Consider the following 20,550-nt stretch of genomic DNA (forward strand, 5'->3'; position numbering starts at 1 on the left):
TAATAAAATATATATAAAAAAAGAAGAAAATATGGATGTTACTAGTTCTTTTGTTTATTCCAAAGAAGTTATGCTTTTTTTGATACTAACTTGGATAAGAATCTGTTCATACAACAAACATAAATATGAATAATTATAGTTACAATATTTTATTAGCTTTTAACCCTTTTATAGATAAGTTAGCAAAAGAAGAATCTATTAGTTTGATCTTATTCTCATTACTCATTAGTAGGTTTACTATGAATAATTATGATTAGACTACGATAATAAAAGATTATCAAGAAAAAGTTAATATATTTTATCAAAAAGATAACATTAGTAGATATTTCGATTGAAGGGTTAGCGGGTTCGGGTTAACAGTTTGAATCGTTAACTTGAATATGAGTCATGCATTTATTCTTTTCAAAAGCATTATCTCTATCACGAGCACACTTAAAAATCTGTAACCCAAACACGACATGTTTAATCCAATTATCTAAACTTAACAAACAAATAGACAGATTGTAAGCGAGTTCATAGTTACGTGCAAACATGTAAAATGAGTTGGAAGGTTATAACAACTGCGTTGTCTGATCAACTTGTTTAATTAAATGAGTTAAACATGCTAACTTGGGCATGACATGCTTATTATACTAGACATGAGCCTGCGCGATATAGCTGGTATTTAAACATAGACCCTGGTAATCACATGACAATTATGGATGGTCACGCTTCAGTTTTGGTTTTGATGACAAAAAAATTGTTACTAACAGATACGCTCACAAGCTTAACATAAAAAACCGTTAAAACCGACCGTGAATACCCATATGTATGATATTAATTTTTTTAGTTGAAAAGCTATAAGAATTCCATTCTCAAGTTAAAGAGAATAAAATTGCTCGTTTTTATGGTACAACTTTTTTACAAAAATATTAATGTGTGAATAAGTTATATTCATTTAAGAATTGTGTGGTGGAGTTGGTTTATGACTGAAATTAAAAATAATATATGGTTAAAGATGAAATGGTAAACTTGTAAATAATATTCATTTTAACAACAGCTGGCTAAAGTTAATGGTGAAAAGTTGTAAATATTTTTTGAAGAAGTGTTTAAAAGACAAATTTACCGTCTTTTATGCATGTATCTTATGCATTAAATTGTGTAAAATTCTTAAAATCAAATATCTTAATTTGCTCATGTCTTAAACATTATATATAGTATAGATACAGATGAATTAAACATAAAAACCGATTTTGTCCTTGTTGAGTTAGGAATTAGCATACACAGTTATGTATTTCCAAACATGAAATTTATTATTTTTATGTGTTAGCTTGTTAAAAATTTTGCATCCAAAATATAATATCCACTTTTGATTTAACAAAATTCTTAAACAGCTTATTACCAATATATAATTAGTATGCACAATAATAAGAATAAAAATGTTAGTATACATAAATAAATGTAATCTCTATATAAAATATTAGCGCGTATATATAAACAAAAGTTAGTTTCGATGAAACTAAAAGTTAGATGAATAATGAAAAGTTAGATGTGTAAATAATGATTGGTTGCAATAAAAGTAAAAGTTAGATGGATAATTAAATGTTAGATGCGTAAATAAAAGTTAGATTGTTAGTAGTCCCATAGTTATCAAATTTTAATAACATTCTTTATACTTAATTATTATTGTTATTACTTTATATATGTATATAGAGATATATAGGGGATGGATCTTGCTAGAAGTGATATTATAGCGAGAAGCACGAGAAATAAATTTGAGTAGTTGATTATGTTTGATCTATGGTTCATAATCATAATGACATTCTTGTAATAAATACACAATCATTTATTAGGGTTTTATTAGAAAATAAGTACTTTGGTCTTATTCTACCATAACAAATGTTTTACAATCAATGAATTCCCTAAACATTTGCTAGTAAATCATTTAATGATTAAAACTAACATAATATTCCTATCCGAATTTAATACCAAGGTTTGACTTTATTTTTTTTCTTTTGTTTCAAATATTGAAATACATCGTGATATAACTTCATTTGTTGTTTTTCTTTTGTTTCAAATCATAAATAATGTGATTCATGAAATTAGATTACAAACTATATTACACAAATAAAATTGTGTAAATTCACATAGGTACTGTGTAGATGATATCACGAATGTGTATGTGAAAATTTTATAAGCATAGGTTATTAGCATGATCTATTATTTATTATATGTATTTTAAAGTAAAAAAAATAAAAAAAAAATATTAAGTAATGTGTAGGTTCATATATGTACTATGTAGATGGTATTTCAAATTGTGTATATTTAAATTATATCTTGTGTAGACTCATATATGTACTGTGTATGTGGTATTTCAAATTATGTATGTGTATATCTTATCGTGTGTAGGTTCATATATATAAATTATGGAGGCGGTATTTCGAATTGTATGTGTAAATTTTATCGAATGCATGATCATTTATGTACTGTGTATGTGGTTATACGAATTCAATATAATTTTCCTAAATTTGGTTAAGTTCGAAAAATTAAAATGAATGAATTAATCGTAAATTAAAAATATAAAAATACAAACAATTTTTAAGAAAAAAATAGTTTGTAACTTAGTTATATTTGTTGATAAAATGAAATTATGAAGATAGATTATTTTATGGTAATGAAACTAGCTATATTATAAAAATATTAAAATAAAAAACAATAAATATGTAACTTATCCCACACATAAGTTACTTGCCATATATGAAAAAAAGCTTTGTCCTAAGATGCTCATTCTATTAAAATAAATCATAAATACAAGAAAAAAAATTGTAATTATTTCTCGCACTTCTCACACTAAGAAACACTTTTGAAATTAGCCTAATCATATATATATGTGGGATGGTTCATGCGAGAAGTGATTTTATAGAGAGAAATGCGAGAAATGAATCTGAACCGTTGAATTTGTTTACTCAATGGTCTAACAGTAGAAATGACATTATTGTAATTATAAACACATATTTATGACATGCTTTTAATTAAAAAGGGTATACATGACTTTTGTGATTTAGGTCTTATTAAACTAGACATTAATGAATGACGACAGCTCCCGCTGAAGCAATTGTTGCTGCGGAGGTAGCTAAATTACCTATCCGCTATAGACGGAAAAGGCATGCTGTGGCGGACTTAAATAAACCTTAGTTGAAAAAATGATTTTTTCTTGGTGGACCAGAAAGAAATTATTGACCTTGATATAACTTTATACCGGAGTAAATGAAGACTCCTAGAATGGCACGCACGAAGAAGCCTACTCAGAGTAGGAATCCCGCACATTATAAAAAAAGGAAAATGGACCTGCAACTACCTTAGACTTTCTTTAAGGAAGATTGCAAATAAGAGCTGATCCTATAATTGTAATAGTAAGATTAGGATCCCGACTCATCTGTAAATTTAAGGCATATAAGGTAAATACTTAGATATAGGGAACTCCTCCCGGTGATGTCAGAGGAATTGATTGATGTCGAACCTATAATAGCTAGTTCTGTTAGAAAGATCAAACATAGTAAGCAGAACTATCTAGGTTATATAACTGCTCTTAAGAATACGAGCAAGGGGATGAAACCATTCACGGTGTCCGATCTCGAGACGATCCTGATCAATAACGAACATAGGGTTTATGCTGGTGGTCTCAAGGTTGTTCATCCGGGTAAAGACATCAAGGATGGTCTAATTTATACCTACTTCAGTGAAGACTACTCATTCATTGAATCCTTTGAAGAAAGGAGTAAAAAGGTGCTGAATGACTTGGTCAACAAGATCATTTCACAATTTGTTTACCATTAAAATTTTGTAAATAAAACAGTAAATTTTTTTTTGGAATTGTTGGTTTTGTAAGCTATTTGTTTGTTCTTATGATTTGTTGATAAAGCTAATAAATTTTGCATCATTACACTATATATTATGGATTTGTTTATATGGTACTTACACAACAAAATTATGAACATACAGTTCTGTGTAGGGGGTTTTGTAAAAATATAGTTACCTATTGAATTCAAATTTTTGTGTGTGCAACATAACGTTTATATAGTAGTGTATTGTGTGGTTTCATATATTTTACTATGTATGAATTATTTTTTACTATGTGTCACACCCCAACCTAAGGCGGAATATGTCGGGGCGCGACATAATTGTATCATTGCTCAAAATACACTAAAGTATATACACGTGTCAGTATCTAAATTATTCATTTCATATATCAAGTACGTAAAGCACAACATTGTCTCAAAAGAAATAAACATTACAACTGAAAAACAATTAATTTCATCTAAATGTCTTTATCCATCATGCAACCTAAAGTCCAACTATTCTTTAATCTCTTGTTTTCTTCATCTAATATAGCTACTTGCGCCATGCGTGAAAATAGATAGTTTGTCAACATAAAATTAAGCTAGTAATCACGGTTTTTGAATATATATAATATTAAAATGACAATTTCTAACGATAAATATGAACTACTACAACTAGCATAACAATAAATATAAAAATTGTCTTTTCACTGGAATCACGTAGATAACGAGCTACTCCGGCGGCGTATGATCATACTAATGAGGATGAGATACCAACCACTAAAACATAAAATAAACACATAGTCACATTTGCACGTATAACCAATTGAGCAATATCATATAACGCAAACAATGGAATTGTAGTGTGAAATAAAGTGTTTGAATTGTGAACGCATAACGCCCCTAAAATATAAAATGGTAAAAAAAGGGGGATGTGATTTACTTACCTTTAGCGAGTAAATTAGTGAAGATGAAACGACAATAAACAATTAAAGTGAAAACAGTATAAATCTATTTATAAATGAAATATTAACAAGACTTATAACGTAATTAAGGTTTGACGGGGTTTTAAGCAAAATTGAGATTAACGAATTACTAGTTCAATTGTTAAGGCTATTAATCGGTTTAAATAATTTGGAGATTATAATATATATTAATGACTATTTATTATTTAAATCTTGTATTATTATTGTTATCATTAGCATTAATATTATCGTTTTGTATTAATCCTTACCTATATGCATGTATTTATAAATAAATAAACATTATAAATAACTTCTACTAATTAACCATAAGAATTACATATAAAAAGTTTGATAAAAAGAGTTATACACATATATATTTTTAACGAGATAAATTATTTGAACCTTATTATCATCATCATCATCATGATATTTAAATAAATAAGATAGGTATTATAAATCCTTTAACGGGGAAGTCACACGGAAAAATAAGTTTTTGATCAATGAACAAGGTTCGGTTCATTTAAACATACGATGAATTTATATACAAGTTTATTGGAATTCCAATTATGTACGATAAAAATACATCTATGTATACATATGAATATATGTACTTGTATATAATATAAAGGTGTCGGAAAAAGTCCAGAATCTAATAACTCAGGATTTGGTTTGTTAAAAGAAAATAATATTTATTTATTGTTATAAAAGCATAACATTGACAAAAATATGATTTTAAAGGTTAAAAGAAAAATAAAAAAATAAAAACCGGGTTACGGGGAAACTTGAAGGTTTGGTTTCGTTAAAATAATGTTTCTTTAATATTATGAATGCATAGAATATGATTTAAAAGTTAAAAAATAAACCCTAGAGTTTCAATTATAGACCAAGTTCATCTTCTTCACTACATAAACCCTAGAGTTTCAATTCAAGAAAACGGTTCCATGTTCGTCAAAATTATGTTAGGGGTTTTTATTAACGGGTAAAATGATTCAAAACCATAGTTTAATTATGATGTATGGTGTCGGGAAGGTGGTGAATGGAGTTCGGACTTGGGTAATCAATTACAGGATTAAGAGAGGATATTAGATATGTTTGATGATTGAAACAAGTTTAGTCGATGTTTAGGGTCCTATTTATACTTGTAATTGCAATGAAAATTCGTTAATTGGTGTTGAATGCGTAGGCCAGTTATCCGGCAGTATTACGGGTTAAATTGGACAGTTATAGGACGTTATAATTTAATTAACATATTGATTAACGTTCAATGACGAAGACTAAAGCCATTACAATAATTATCTTGGTCAAATTGCGAGATTTATGGGGTTTTTAGCTCTTGCCGGAACCGCTACCACCGCTGAGGGTCTCTTGTCGGAAAAACGATATTCAGAAAGGGGGGGGGGGGTGCTGTTGCTATGCATTATATTAATATAATATATTTTGAAAATGTTATAATTTGGTCCCTCAACTTTAAAGTTATAATAAAACACATGTTAAATTATATTTATCAAAAGAACCTTGAACTTTTGAAGGTTATAAATTTTGTTAAAAGTATAAATATATTTGGATTATTTTCATATTATATCCGATTAATTTGCGAATCGTTTAAACATGAACTTTAAATCTCGGAGGTATTTTTGAGCAAAATAAAAGAAAGAAACGAACGAACATAATTCCCCGTGAATATTATATTAATAATAAACGATGAGCAACATACATTGAAACGAATTTGAGAATATAATAATATATATTTATATATAATCTTTATAAACAAAAACCGAAAATTCAAAATGGGTCGTGTTTTCGGGTTTAAAAAGTAACGAATGTTACACCCTTGCACTCCGACTTTTGACCGAGTTGGACCTTGGCGAGTAATGGTGGAAAAGTTGGGAAAAGGCGGCAAAGTTGATGTCCGAGGACCTTGGAATCGTTGATTCCAAGGCATTGGAATCCGACTTTTACAACACTGGTATAAACTGAAAGTTCTCACGCACATTGGACCGTTAACTAAGGTTAACTGGCGGGAAATAATAAGTAGTACTATTGCGTTCGACAAATCCCACCCACGCTAAAACTTGACTGGATGTCGAGCAGGTTTAATATTGTCCTAAACATTTCCAAATCAGAATACGACTTGGTGGGAGGCACAAACCAACATGTCAAGCTTCGGTCGTAATAGAAACTACACTACACTATTGTATCATGAATACTATCGTAATTAACTAGTAATAAGACAATGCCTGCATTATCTACTTGTTTAACGAGATTATTTTTAGATACAAACCTGTGAAGTTACCAACCATTGTGTTGACACTTTTTAGCATGTATTTCTCAGGTCGCTAGTTCTTGGTGCACGGATAGGAGGTCACATGCATGTCCCACATAAACGTTAATAAAGGATATTGGTTTTCGAGTATTTTAACTTTTGGGCGTTCTTGTTTTACGCTTAAACATTTTATTTTTGGTTTCGGGAATTTATTCCCACATATTATGCTTCCGAAACTTAATCGTTTATGAAATTGTTTTCCTGTTTTTTTTAAATAAACTTAGAGGTCGTTTAGTATAACTAATGGCTAAGATTCTGGTTTGACACGCGCCTCGCGATAAAACCACACATGTGAAAATTGAGGGTGTGGCAAATGTGTGACATTAACGGTACAAATCTATCTATATCTATACTATATAATAAATCAAAGTTTCTTCTTGCCACATGCCATTCCATTATGCATTCTTACTATTTGTTCCCGCCTATCTCTCTTATTAATTATATATTTTTTAAAGTTCTTTTTATCTATTTTTTGTTTAATGATTTCTCTAATTGCTTTTACAAAATATATTTTATTTCTTAAAAACATTAGGTTTCTTATAAAACATTTTTATAAACTGAATATTTTCATTATTTAATTTGTCTAATATAAATTATATCGTTTTAATATGTAAGAAAACATTTACATGTATATGAAACATCTTAGCTCCTAAAACTTACTTAGCGGATTCGTTGTTAAAAATACGTGGATCTTTAACTGAACCCAGCCTGCCTTCTTTTCCCTATAACCGTAATCTATTTCTTTCTATCCATATATTGTGAATCAAAACCTTATTGATTCTCTTTTACTGCACATTTCAACTGAATAAAAGCTTTCTTCTATTGATGACTGGTTCGTATTGTTCCGATTGTACTACTTATGCTCTCATAATTCTATTTTACTTTAGTTGTTACCATATTTTTAGTGTATCGTCTACTGTTGTATCGAAAGAAGTATTTAGAGATTTATGATTTATTTTTAAGATTGTGAATAGCAGTTGTAATTTAACTTCATACTTATTAATGTATTACTCAATTTTATTTATCAAAAGTTATCACTTACAGAATTCAAGTTGTCAAGCCCATGTATGGCATGAGTATTTAACTTAGTGTTTTATATATACAAAAAGCTATACAAAACAGACTAAAGGTCCGAAGCTAGATCGTTGATCTAAATATTTATACAAAGGTTATTTGTGTACTACAGGTCCAAGGTAACAATCAGTAGCAGAAACTGATTATAAACAGAAAGGTGAATACGCCCTAAACTTTTACAAACTCTTTAAGAGTCAGAATGTTTTCATAGGATCTGTGAATCCTTAAAACCTTGTGTTACAATAATAAGAATCGAACACTCTGATTAAAAGTATATATGTGTTTGGATCCATTCATACATGGTGACTCAGGGTTACCTGAGGTGATGCAAATCTTCTATACGTCTTTGGAAGTTTGAGAGACTGTTCAGAGAAATAATATTGTGTATATATTATAATTGTACATGTACTTAGGGTAATTTTATCCCAATTAAGTTGGGTGCCTAATAAGTAGTCACAGAGGTATTATTGTTGATTTCCCAATGGTATAAAAAGATTTTGCAACAGAGTCAGCGTCATTCACCTGCTGTGTGCTGACGTATTTTCCCCCTATATTTCAGAAAATCAGCAAAGTTAGAACAGACAAGAAGATTGAATTAGAAGATCGGATATATAGTTATTAGATGCTATCCGATGGCTCAGATATTTTATTCAGAATATTACAATCATATTTTCAAAAGACATGTAATTGAATTATCAAACGACAATTCAAATCCCGAGTTTTCAATTTTATAATAATACTTTATGTAAATACTTATGCTAAAAAAACGTAACTTTAATATATTTACAAAACATGGCCACACGCCCAGACCCTAAGTCAAGGTGTGACAACTTACATTTTTTATACCTTTAAAAATAACATTTTTTTCTTCCATGTTTTATCTTTTCTTTTTCAATTTAAATTTTCATTTACGGTTAGCTGCGAGAATTTATTTTTTGAAGAGAAATTCCTATGTGTTTTCGCCAAGTCAGTGAAAACGTATTAAAATATATAGTTGTTTTTAAACAGATGAGAAAGGATCATGCTTCTCTCACTAGATTGGAGAGATTTTACCACATGCCTTATACATATTGGTTAAAGAGATATGTAATTGCAATAGGTCAAAGATCATTCTTTAAGTAAAGAAAAGAAAAAAAAGACCGGACGGCCTGATGGATATGTGAGAAGCCATTGACTTAGGTGGAGCCAAGAGACTGGCACACGTGGCTGGTTGTGATCTATTAGATCGGAATAGAATGTTGGTGGACCAATTGTAGTACATATTTCACGTGGCTATTACCCCTTTGGTCCCCTCCATTAGGCTGAGGGGTGTGGGCCGCTAACCGGGGCGCTAGAGCCCCTCCGCTCGCGTCCTGGGGCGCTAACCCCACACCACCGGGGCGCGAGCAGGGGCGCGAGCGCAGAAATCCAGGCAGACGTGAGGCTGGTCGCGGGAGAAGAGAGAGAAAATGGACGTTGGGAAGGTAAAAAGAGCCGTTGGGAAGGGATTAAATTAAAAAAAAAAAATAATTTTTCCCTAAATAATACCCCATTTCATCTATAAAATACCTCATTACACCCATATCAATCACCACAACTTCAAAATAAAACCCAAAATCAACCCATCTTCCCAACTTTTTTAAAAAAAAAAATGTCGTCGTACTCGATGATCTTGTATTAGATTAGTGTTATTATTAAGTATTATTGTTTGTTTAATTTTTAGTATGTTTTTTTTTGTAATTTGAATTTTAAAAAAAATGTGTGTTTTTTTTAATAATTTATAAGTTTTTTTAATAATACGTTGTTTGAATATATTTATAAAAAAATAAAAAAAAAAATTCGCTGGAGCCCCTGCTGGAGCCCCTCCACACCAGGGCCAGGGGCTCCAACGGGGGCTCCAACACACCCTTTATCCAGTTTCTCTCTCTGCCACACGTCATAATATTATTGGCTGGAACCCCCACTGAAGCCCCCCACACCCCTTAGCCTTACCACTACAGACACACAACCTTAAACCCCACTTTAATCTTGATACTAGACTTTACCCACCCACACTTTTACCTTTGCTTTTACTTTTATATAATATGGGTGATGATACTTTTCATTTAATCAAAACATATATTCCATCCGTTTATTCCTGCCTTTAAGGTTTAACTTTATATTTTTATACACATCACTATTTTCATACACTACGTTAGAGCATCATAATGGTGTTATATAAGAATAATAACTACATAGATATGAACATTGACGGGTGTGGACAAAAAAATGGCTTCATTAGAACAACATACCGGGTTAATATGGATCGGTTGAAACAAGTTAAAGTGGACCAGCTTCTATCGAGTAAGTTAAAACATGGCAGAGACAGCCCGGTCAACTAAACTACAACCCTACTCCTCAGAATTAAGATGCCACGATATGAATTTAAACAAATAAATCATAAATGATTTTAATAAAACATGAAAGAAGCAAAATGAGTAAGTAAATTAGAGAAAAGAAAAAACAAATACAAACATGTTATCTTATTTCTTTTCTCAAAAGCAATTATATGCCTTGAAGTAACTGGCTACACCTCGATTAATCTACTTCCTGTTGCTATGCACTATTGATTTCTGTGTTAATTAATACTCACTTTGCATCTCTTTGGTCAAAGATTTGAAGAGTACAACAAAAAAGATGATAGGTTTTGTAGAACTAACCTATTATGTATTTGTTAGCTAGAGGTTATTTTTTATGGGGCCTTTTAAACAAAACGGATAGGTTCCGAGCACTTTTACAAGCTTAACATAGTTTTTTTTACATCACCATCATCATCTCATAGATAAAAACATAGCGGTCTAAATAAACAATATGGACTCTCTCTACAATCTATGATAGCTAGTAACATAATATGAAATATTGGCATAGCATAATAATGTATATAATATATCAATAATTTAACATCCAAACTGTTTAGTTTGTTAATCTATTTGTTTTTAAAAAATTGTAGATATAAGTTATGTAAATTAAAATGCTATATTTTTTTAAAGCTTGATTGATAAATCAATTATTTATTAATATATAGAAAAACTAACTAATAAAAAAAGAAGAGCTCCCTACCAATCCCAATAAAAACAAATGGGTTTGACGCCACATCATCCTCAAAATCTGCTATTAGGATTTGGGATGCTACTCTTTCTTATGTATGACTTGCATTTTCCTCGACACAACAATGACGTTTATATTGTTTAGAGGATTCTCTTCCGACCTTTTATTTTATGTGAGGGGTGTTTTTATAATTTAGAGAGTGATTTAGGATGGTATGAGTGAATAGTTTTTATATTTTAAAAAAAAACACTGATTTTTCTGTATATTTGAAAAATTACTGTTCACACCCTATAATTTTTTAATATTTTTTGAAAGTGATTGTGAGTGACGGAGAGAGAAAAGTTAATGATAAATGTATAAAAAAATATTATTTAATTGAAATGGAGAGAGAAAATATAGTGAGTTTTAATGTAATTTTTAGTTTAGATATAGAGGGTGAGATGAGAATGCTCTTAATAATACTACTGGGATTTCCCTACATTGGTTCCGATGGTGTTAAAAATACAACCTGTATGTATTACAAAATTAAGCATTTACTTATATGTTTGTTTATTACAAGATAAAAGAAAAGAAAATGCATTTATAATGATTTGAATTCACAAAACTTTCTTTTGTGTGACCCATACGTCTAAAAGAACATGATACGTGTTTTATGGTGATTGAAAATCATAAAAATAAGTACATGGATTGTTTTCGACAATATCAATATCGTCACTAATCCTGTTCAGTCAGGTATAATTTCGTTCATCACGGCACATGTTTGTTACTGACACTCGATATAGCCTATGAGGCTCTGATGCTTAAATATCCATATTCTAAATAGAATTTCGTTTTCACAAAGTTTACATCAAAATGTCAAGAAAAACAAAATAAACATAATCACATATTCAGAATCGTCTAAACTAACGAAGACACATTCATCAAGAATCACCCAAATTCCAAATATTTTTATTTTTAAAGTAAACACAAATATTTTAATTAGTGTCATTTAACTGTCATCCGAATTCCAAGAACTTTTTCTTGAACAATAAAGGTAAGGACACCCGATATTATCCTAACAAATGAATCACAATTTTATCCGAATAATATAATATGGTGACTTCACTCACTCATAAGGAAACCCATAACTAAAAAATCCACTTGAATAAATTGCTTCCATTAGCAAAATTATTATGCTACCGCTAGATCAACTGGTCTCGAGTATTTCCAAATTCCAACGCAAAAGTAAAAATTAATTAGTTGAGTCAACAAATAAATAGTTTGTATTTTCTTCAAGAGAGAGATCTAATAAAACCAATAATAAAATGTTTTTCACCATCATATACGGTATTTGTATGAAAGAATAATAACAGAATAGAATAGAATACAGTATCCCGATTAATAATAATAATAATATCTTGTTAAATAATGCTTGTGAGATGAGAGAGAATCAACACATCACCTCTCAACTCAACTCATCTTCAAACCAAACCCAAAACAGAACATGTTTCAACACCACATCTTCTTCTTCTTCTTCTTCATCATCATCTATGCTTCTTGATATTATTATTACACCCATTTTAGATTAGATTAGTTTGAAGCAGACCCATGGCTTCAGGCAGCAGAGCAAGCTCTAGGGTTCATCCCCAACAACCTTCTCCTTCCTCAACACCTTCCACAAGTGCAGCAAATACCAACAACAGAGTTGACTCCATGAGCAAAGCCATTGCTCAGTATGCAGTTGACGCCAGACTCCATGCTGTCTATGAACAGTCTGGTGAGTCTGGTAAGTCTTTTGACTACTCACAGTCAATCAAAACTGCCACTGATTCCATTGCTGAACAGCAAATGACTGCTTACTTGTCCAAGATTCAAAGAGGTGGTCACATCCAGCCCTTTGGCTGTATGATTGCTATTGATAATAATACTTTTCGGGTTATCGCCTTTAGCGAAAACGCTAGAGAAAGGTTAGGGTTAGCTCCACAGTCTGTTCCCAGTCTCGAAAAGCCCGAAATCTTGACAATTGGGACCGATGTCAAGACGCTGTTCACCCCGTCCAGTGCGGTTTTGCTCGAACGGGCTTTTCAGGCCCGTGAGATTACTCTCTTGAACCCTGTTTGGGTTCATTCTAAGAATTCAGGCAAACCGTTTTATGCCATTTTGCATAGGATTGATGTGGGGATAGTTATTGATTTAGAGCCTGCTAGGACCGAGGATCCGGCTTTGTCGATTGCTGGGGCCGTGCAGTCTCAGAAGCTTGCGGTTCGGGCTATTTCGAATTTGCAGGCGTTGCCTGGTGGTGATATTAAGCTTTTGTGTGATACGGTTGTGCAGAATGTGAGGGAGCTTACGGGGTATGATCGGGTCATGGTGTATAAGTTTCATGAAGATGAGCATGGTGAGGTGGTGGCTGAAAGTAAGCGGGCCGATTTGGATCCGTATATTGGGTTGCATTATCCTGCAACTGATATCCCGCAGGCTTCGAGATTCTTGTTTAGGCAGAATCGTGTGAGGATGATTGTTGATTGTCATGCTACTCCGGTTCGTGTAATCCAAGATGACAACTTGATGCAGCCGTTGTGTTTGGTGGGTTCGACCCTTCGAGCCCCTCATGGTTGCCATGCTCAATACATGGCTAACATGGGTTCGATAGCTTCGTTAGCCTTGGCGGTTATTATAAACGGGAATGAAGACGGTGCAAGCGGGAGAGGGACGATGGGGCTGTGGGGATTAGTGGTTTGTCATCATACGTCTGCACGATGCATTCCGTTTTCTTTACGGTATGCGTGTGAGTTTTTGATGCAAGCATTCGGGCTCCAGTTGAATCTAGAGTTACAACTGGCTTCACAGATGTCAGAAAAACGGATTCTGAGAACACAAACGTTGTTATGTGATATGATTCTTCGAGATTCACCGACGGGTATTGTGACTCAGAGTCCAAGTATCATGGATCTTGTGAAATGTGACGGGGCGGCTCTATATTATCAAGAAAAGTACTACCCTTTAGGCATTACACCGACCGAAACGCAAATCAAAGATATTGTTGACTGGTTATTAGCTTGTCATACGGATTCAACTGGTTTAAGCACTGATAGCTTAGCCGATGCAGGGTACCCTGGTGCAGCTTCACTTGGTGATGCGGTTTGTGGGATGGCGGTTGCTTACATAACATCTAAAGATTTCTTGTTTTGGTTCCGGTCCCACACTGCAAAAGAGATCAAGTGGGGTGGAGCGAAGCATCATCCTGAGGATAAAGATGACGGTCAAAGAATGCATCCGCGTTCTTCGTTTAATGCGTTTTTAGAAGTTGTTAAAAGTAGAAGTTTGCCATGGGAGAATGCGGAAATGGATGCCATTCACTCTTTACAGCTTATATTAAGAGACTCGTTTAAAGATCCTGAAGAAAGCAATTCGAAAGCGGTTGTTAAGGTTCAAATTGAAGAAATGGGGCTGGAAGGGGTGGATGAACTTAGCTCGGTTGCAAGAGAAATGGTTAGATTGATTGAGACTGCAACTGCTCCTATATTTGCTGTGGATGTTGAGGGTCGGATAAACGGATGGAATGCAAAGATTGCAGAATTGACGGGCTTACCAGTGAATGAAGCCATGGGGAAGTCGTTGGTTCGGGATCTCATTTATAAAGAATCGGAAGAAACTGTTGTCAAACTTCTTACTCATGCTTTACAAGGTACTTGTTTAACTCTTTCACATTATCTTCAAAAATCCTATAGCTTTGATGTAAAAAGATTTAAAGTTTGTGGAGAAAAATATAATCTTTAATGTTTATATACTCGAGAACAACAAAAAGATTCAAACTTTTTTGGATAAAAATATTATTTCTGATGTTTAAATAATCAAGGACAACATAATGATTTACACTTACCGAAGAAAAATACAACTTCAGATGCTTAAATACTCAATAACAGCATAAAGCTACAGACTTTGTGATGATTGTATGCTCAAGAACACCATAAAGATTCTATCTTTTTCGGGAAAAGAGTGATTTTTATGTGTATCTACTCAAGCACAACATAAAGATTTATGTTTTGTGTAGACAAATAGGTTGATGTTTGAACACTCAAGTACATCAACATAAAGATTCAAACTTTGCAGAGAGAAAAAAGATACTATTTTTTATGTTTAAACACTCAAGAACATAATTAAGGTTTAAGCATTATGGTCAAAGATATGATTAATGATGTTCAATTACGCTATTATTATTTTTCTGTGAATTCATACTGTAATATAAATTGCTCACTCTGCACAGGTGAAGAAGATAAGAACGTTGAGATCAAACTAAGGACATTTAATTTAGCACAAGAAGAAGATGCTGTTTTTGTGGTTGTTAATGCTTGTTCTAGCAAGGATTATACGGATAACATTGTTGGAGTTTGTTTCGTTGGTCAAGATGTTACAAGGCAAAAAGTTGTAATGGACAAATTTGTTCAAATCCAAGGGGATTACAAGGCGATTATTCATAACCCCAACGCTCTAATCCCACCCATATTTGCAGCGGATGAGAACACATGTTGCTCTGAGTGGAATACCGCCATGGAGAAGCTCACGGGGTGGGCCCGTGAAGACGTGATAGGGAAGATGTTGGTTGGGGAGATTTTTGGAAGCTGCTGTTGGTTAAAGGGTCCTGATTCTTTGACAAAGTTCATGATCATTTTGCATAATGCGATTGGCGGGCAGGACACTGATAAACACGAGTTTTCGTTTTTTGATCGGCGTGGGAAATACGTGCAAGCTTTGTTGACAGCAAATAAACGGGTTAATTTAAGCGGTGAGGTTATGGGAGCGTTTTGTTTCTTGCAGATTGCAAGCCCAGAGCTACAACAAGCTATGAAAATACAACGACAACAAGAAAATAAATGTTTCGAGAGGATGAAAGAGCTGGCGTATATCTGTCACGAGATCAAGAATCCGTTAAGTGGCATTCGGTTTTCTAATTCTCTTTTGGAAGCAACAAATCTAACCGATGATCAAAAGCAGTTGCTGGAAACGAGTGCTGCGTGCCAGAAACAGATGCTAAAGATTATGAAAGATGTTGATATGGAGAATATTCAAGAAGGGTTAGTTTTTTTTTGTGTTTCTGATTGTTATGAAAAGAGATTAGTCATAAAGCAATTACTAACTTTGAGTTTGAAACTCTGAATGGAAGTCATTTGGAGCTTGAAAAGCACGATTTTGTTCTCGGGAGCGTAATCGATGCTGTGGTCAGCCAAGTGATGTTCGCTTTGAGAGATGGAGGTGTCCAGCTGATCCGTGATATTCCCGAGGAAGTCAAAACTTTGACCGTGTTTGGTGATCAAACACGGGTTCAGCAAGTTTTAACAAATTTTTTGTTGAATATGGTTCACCATGCACCCTCGCCTAACGGTTGGGTGGAGATTCAAGTTCGGCCTACTTTGAAACAGATCTTTGATGGAATGACCGACGTGCATATTGACTTCAGGTATGTTGTCTTTACCTTTATAGACTCTTTAGTATTATTAATATAATATTAACAGAAAGCAGTTAACAATAATAAGATGGATGATGATATTGTTGTTCAGGATGGTGTGCCCGGGTAATGGTCTTCCACCCGAACTGGTTCAGGACATGTTTCATGGCAGTCAGTGGAGCAGTGAGGAAGGTTTAGGACTAAGCATGTGTCGGAAAATCTTAAAGCTTATGAATGGGGACGTTCAATACATAAGAGAATCCGAACGATGCTATTTCCATATTGTGCTTGAACTATCTCTTCCTAATAGAACCTGAATCTGACCAACTGAACCAACCAACTTGTTCAGGTACAAATAAACAAATAGTGTTTTCTTATATTATCAGAACAATATCGGCGTGGTCAATGTTGTTGTGAGAGAGCATATGATATGTACTTGTATTGTTGCAAACTGGTACAATGTTTTACTTGAAATGCTGAAATAACATTAGAGTATTTCATAAAATAAAAACAAACATAGCGTATTTGTATGATTGGTGTATAAACATAGAAAGAAAGAAGTTAAGTTAGTTAGTTATCTTACAAAAGTAATTTATTAATTGAATATTTTCATTAGCTGATGTATTACTTTCTTTGCAAAATTTCACCAGAGAGCCAAATGCAAAATCTTTTGGTTCCACTCTCGGCGTAAAACATAAATTTACAACCTTTAAAATATGTAACAAAATTGCATAATCACTTCTGTTTTTAATATAGTTGCTTCCTTTCCTCTATTCTGTTGTTTCTGAATGAACCGCATGCATTTGCTTCTGTCATTCTGTCAAGAAAAAGCAAGAATTGATAAAACTGCATGAAAGCAAGCAATACTAGCTGACGTTAAGTTAGTTAGACTCACCAACTTGCCTGCAGCGTACTGATGTGATTTTGTTCCAACATGGGCCGTGATGAATTCCTTTGGGAAGCATTCACATCTTTCCGTTCTGTTCTGTTTTATGTAGTTGTACGCTTGACCACATACTTCTTCTGCAAATCTTTTAGTTTGTGCAGTATTTCTTGGAATGTAGGTCGAGATTCTGGCTCGCTGCGTGTAAAAGAAAAGAAAGTTTATGGTATTTTAGCCGTTCGATAAAAGGTCAACTTTAAAAACATATTTATTAATGAAACCAACCAACCTGCACCAACAGCTTTCGATAAGTGAAGTCCACAGTGGGTCAACATCTTTCGGGATCTCTGGTCTTCTATCCATGAATCCTACGGCTGCTATAACCTGCAAGTACGACATTAATAAGTATGGTTTTCAAAAAGTATGTTACTACTTACAAGCATGCATTATGCATATTGATCTAACTTACCTGCATCGGGTTAAGATCATCCCAAGGCATCTTCCGCGTGACAATTTCCCACAATACCACGCCATAGCTGTATACATCCGACCTTAACAACAAAAAGATTAACTAAATATATATCGGATTCATGGGAAAATGACAATTGAAGAAATTTTACTTTTCATCTGCTTGCTCGTTACGAATAATTTCTGGAGCCATCCATTGAGGCTGCACAACACAAATAAACAAACAAATCAGTTGCTACTTGAACGTAAAAAACGCTTCTACCTGCAGTTTGAGGTGTAATACCGTTCCTTTCCCAGACTTTGTTTTCAAGTACGTTTGATGCTTGATACGGGAGAGACCGAAGTCACCAACCTACAAATTAGTTCACACTAATTAATCAACAGTGCATCTGAAACAAAACAACTTAAACAAGCAAGCATAGTCACCTTCACTGTCCAGTTCTTATCGACAAGAAGATTTGAAGACTTGAGGTCACGATGAACAATAGGTGGATTATACTGATGAAGATAGTTCATGCCCCGTGCCTATCACGAACAACACTACTCAATATATAACAACGTAGACGAATAATCATTATAAGGTATGTATGTGCGTACAATATCAATGGCCATTTGAAGACGTCGTCTCCAATCTAGTCGTGCTGATTTTTGTTGAAGTATCTGAAACAAACTTCCGCTACATGATTAAAACAAGTGGATGTAAACTTGAGTTAAATAAAGATGGTGTTTGAGATGGAGTTAAGAGTGAAGAATTAACCAACCGGATAAGGAACTCGGTGACAATGCATAGATGCTGAGGTGAAGTTACCGCCCCCATGAACAGTAAAATATTTGGATGTCTCAGCCTTTTCATCAGAGACACCTTCAAAATAATTAACCAGTATATATAATTATAAGTAACCAAACACTCAACAATCAATAGTACTAACAGCTGAATAATTAAGTTACCTCCTGTTTAAACAAGACCATCGCATCTGCCGGATATTCTTGGTATGTAAATAGCTTGATTGCAACATCCTGCGCGTATATTTTAGATTCTCTAAAATTTTACCTCTTGTTTAACAAGTTGGGGACGGAGAACATACCGATCCATGCCACAGTCCGTGATATACAGTCCCACATGAACCTGCCAAAATATACCTCAACTAACTATAACTAACCAACTAACTAACATCAAAATTAGATTACATTTTTAAATTAAACCAAATGTCTAGGATAAATACCTTGCCCAATTATTCGTTTGGTTATCAAGTCTTCCCACACAATCTCATAATCGAGTTTGATGGTCGTGTCAGCACTACTTAGCCACAACCCTGAAGGCTCCATCTTGTTATTCTCTAAGGCTAACCTCCTATCATCCCACATTTGTTTGTGTTCGAGTTCTTGATTCACAGATAAACGTTGCCAACCGAAACGACATAGTTTAGCAACAACAGACTCGTCTTTTCTTTCATTTCCATTCCACCCCCACACGCTTCTCTTACCAGTAAAATTATCCTCGGTGAATACCCCAAATGGATATGTCCCAATATGCCCCCGAGGGCTTTCTTCGGTTTGAGCTGCGTCCTCTTCATCATCTGTTGTCAGCAGTTTCAACTTCACCTTTGAAGCCTGAAAACAAGTCATCATTCATCAAATTCAGTTTAATAAATCCATAAATATACAAATATAATGATAACAATAATCATCACCAAATTTGATATCTTTGAGGCTATTGATGGCTTCTGATTCATTTGTCGATACGGACGTGAATCAGTAAATATACAAATACCGCCAATTAATCTTCCATTTTCGTCACGATATGGTGTATTCGTACACATAATCATGAAGGTTTCTCCTTTCTTGTTTGTCACAGGGAACTCCCCTGACCATGTCTCTCCACTTACCGTCCGTTCTAGCAGATAATCTGCTACTACAGTGTCTTTCGGGTCCACAAGAATCTCTGTTGGAGTCTTCCCATATACTTCAGCAGCCGTAAGCCCATAAATGTCTTCTGCAACTCGGTTCCTGCATCATTACAAGGCACATGACCGATAAACACTTTATTAAGAGATCGAAACCTGACTCAAAAGCTCGTTACAATAATTCTCTATTCATCACACAACCAAAACCTCAACCCATGCCCCATATTTATAGAACGACTTGTCAACTTAGGTCCTTCCATTACCAAGTAATCACCTGGCCGGCATTCATAAACCGCATGAACAAGAGGAAAAACTAACCAAAGGCGAATCCGATATTTGCGGTCAAACACATGTACAGCCTGACCCATTGACCGGATTATATTCAAATACTGACTTTCTGTGAGCTTCATATCGCTAATGGCTCGACGGTTTGGTTTTGGCTGCAGGTGCATGAGTTTGGATATTTTTTGTTTGATGTGAGCATGCTGTACTTGAAGCTCTTGGATCCTCTTTAACAGCTCCTCAGCTGTTGGTGTTCTATGGCTTTGCTCCATTTCCACACACATGCACTTGCGATTTTTGGATTCAAGAAATTGGTTCTTTAAATCTCAAGTTCCAATCTTT

The 20,550-nt window shown here is 33.7% G+C and overlaps 2 protein-coding genes across 2 annotated transcripts; one reads left to right on the forward strand and one right to left on the reverse strand.

The window, feature by feature from the left end:
* The first annotated feature begins 12,832 nt into the window (after positions 1 to 12,832).
* Positions 12,833 to 17,164, forward strand: LOC143583282 (phytochrome B-like). The gene is made up of 4 exons (XM_077065628.1): positions 12,833 to 14,913; positions 15,493 to 16,300; positions 16,390 to 16,683; positions 16,784 to 17,164. Exons 1-4 carry the CDS (start codon positions 12,834 to 12,836, stop codon positions 16,986 to 16,988), a joined length of 3,387 nt encoding a protein of 1,128 aa, XP_076921743.1. The 5' UTR covers position 12,833; the 3' UTR covers positions 16,989 to 17,164.
* A 339-nt stretch (positions 17,165 to 17,503) lies between these two features.
* On the reverse strand, positions 17,504 to 20,480 carry LOC143583293 (uncharacterized). The gene is made up of 13 exons (XM_077065635.1): positions 20,245 to 20,480; positions 19,714 to 20,029; positions 19,246 to 19,633; positions 19,108 to 19,148; positions 18,971 to 19,039; positions 18,784 to 18,884; positions 18,620 to 18,698; positions 18,449 to 18,547; positions 18,306 to 18,374; positions 18,175 to 18,224; positions 18,024 to 18,105; positions 17,844 to 17,938; positions 17,504 to 17,752 (listed from the first exon to the last, which is right to left on the reverse strand). The coding sequence occupies exons 1-13, from the start codon at positions 20,478 to 20,480 to the stop codon at positions 17,662 to 17,664; spliced, it is 1,716 nt and encodes a 571-aa protein (XP_076921750.1). The 3' UTR covers positions 17,504 to 17,661.
* Between the last annotated feature and the right edge of the window lie 70 nt (positions 20,481 to 20,550).

Source organism: Bidens hawaiensis, unplaced genomic scaffold (genome assembly GCF_021521415.1).
Source record: "Bidens hawaiensis isolate Kalapana, Puna unplaced genomic scaffold, B.hawaiensis_p1.1 tig00032354_1, whole genome shotgun sequence".
Taxonomy (NCBI): Eukaryota; Viridiplantae; Streptophyta; class Magnoliopsida; order Asterales; family Asteraceae; genus Bidens; species Bidens hawaiensis.

What these genes read in the sequence shown, in the direction of transcription:
- LOC143583282 (XM_077065628.1), top strand. Translation starts at nt 12,834, where the DNA reads ATGGCTTCAGGCAGCAGAGCAAGCTCTAGGGTTCATCCCCAACAACCT. An exon ending in TCTTACTCATGCTTTACAAG is followed by an intron (nt 14,914 to 15,492) that starts GTACTTGTTTAA and finishes CACTCTGCACAG; the next exon opens with GTGAAGAAGATAAGAACGTT. An exon ending in ATGGAGAATATTCAAGAAGG is followed by an intron (nt 16,301 to 16,389) that starts GTTAGTTTTTTT and finishes TCTGAATGGAAG; the next exon opens with TCATTTGGAGCTTGAAAAGC.
- LOC143583293 (XM_077065635.1), bottom strand. Translation starts at nt 20,480, where the DNA reads ATGGAGCAAAGCCATAGAACACCAACAGCTGAGGAGCTGTTAAAGAGG. An exon ending in CCTCAAAGATATCAAATTTG is followed by an intron (nt 19,634 to 19,713) that starts GTGATGATTATT and finishes ACTTGTTTTCAG; the next exon opens with GCTTCAAAGGTGAAGTTGAA. An exon ending in ATAAGAACTGGACAGTGAAG is followed by an intron (nt 18,375 to 18,448) that starts GTGACTATGCTT and finishes ACTAATTTGTAG; the next exon opens with GTTGGTGACTTCGGTCTCTC.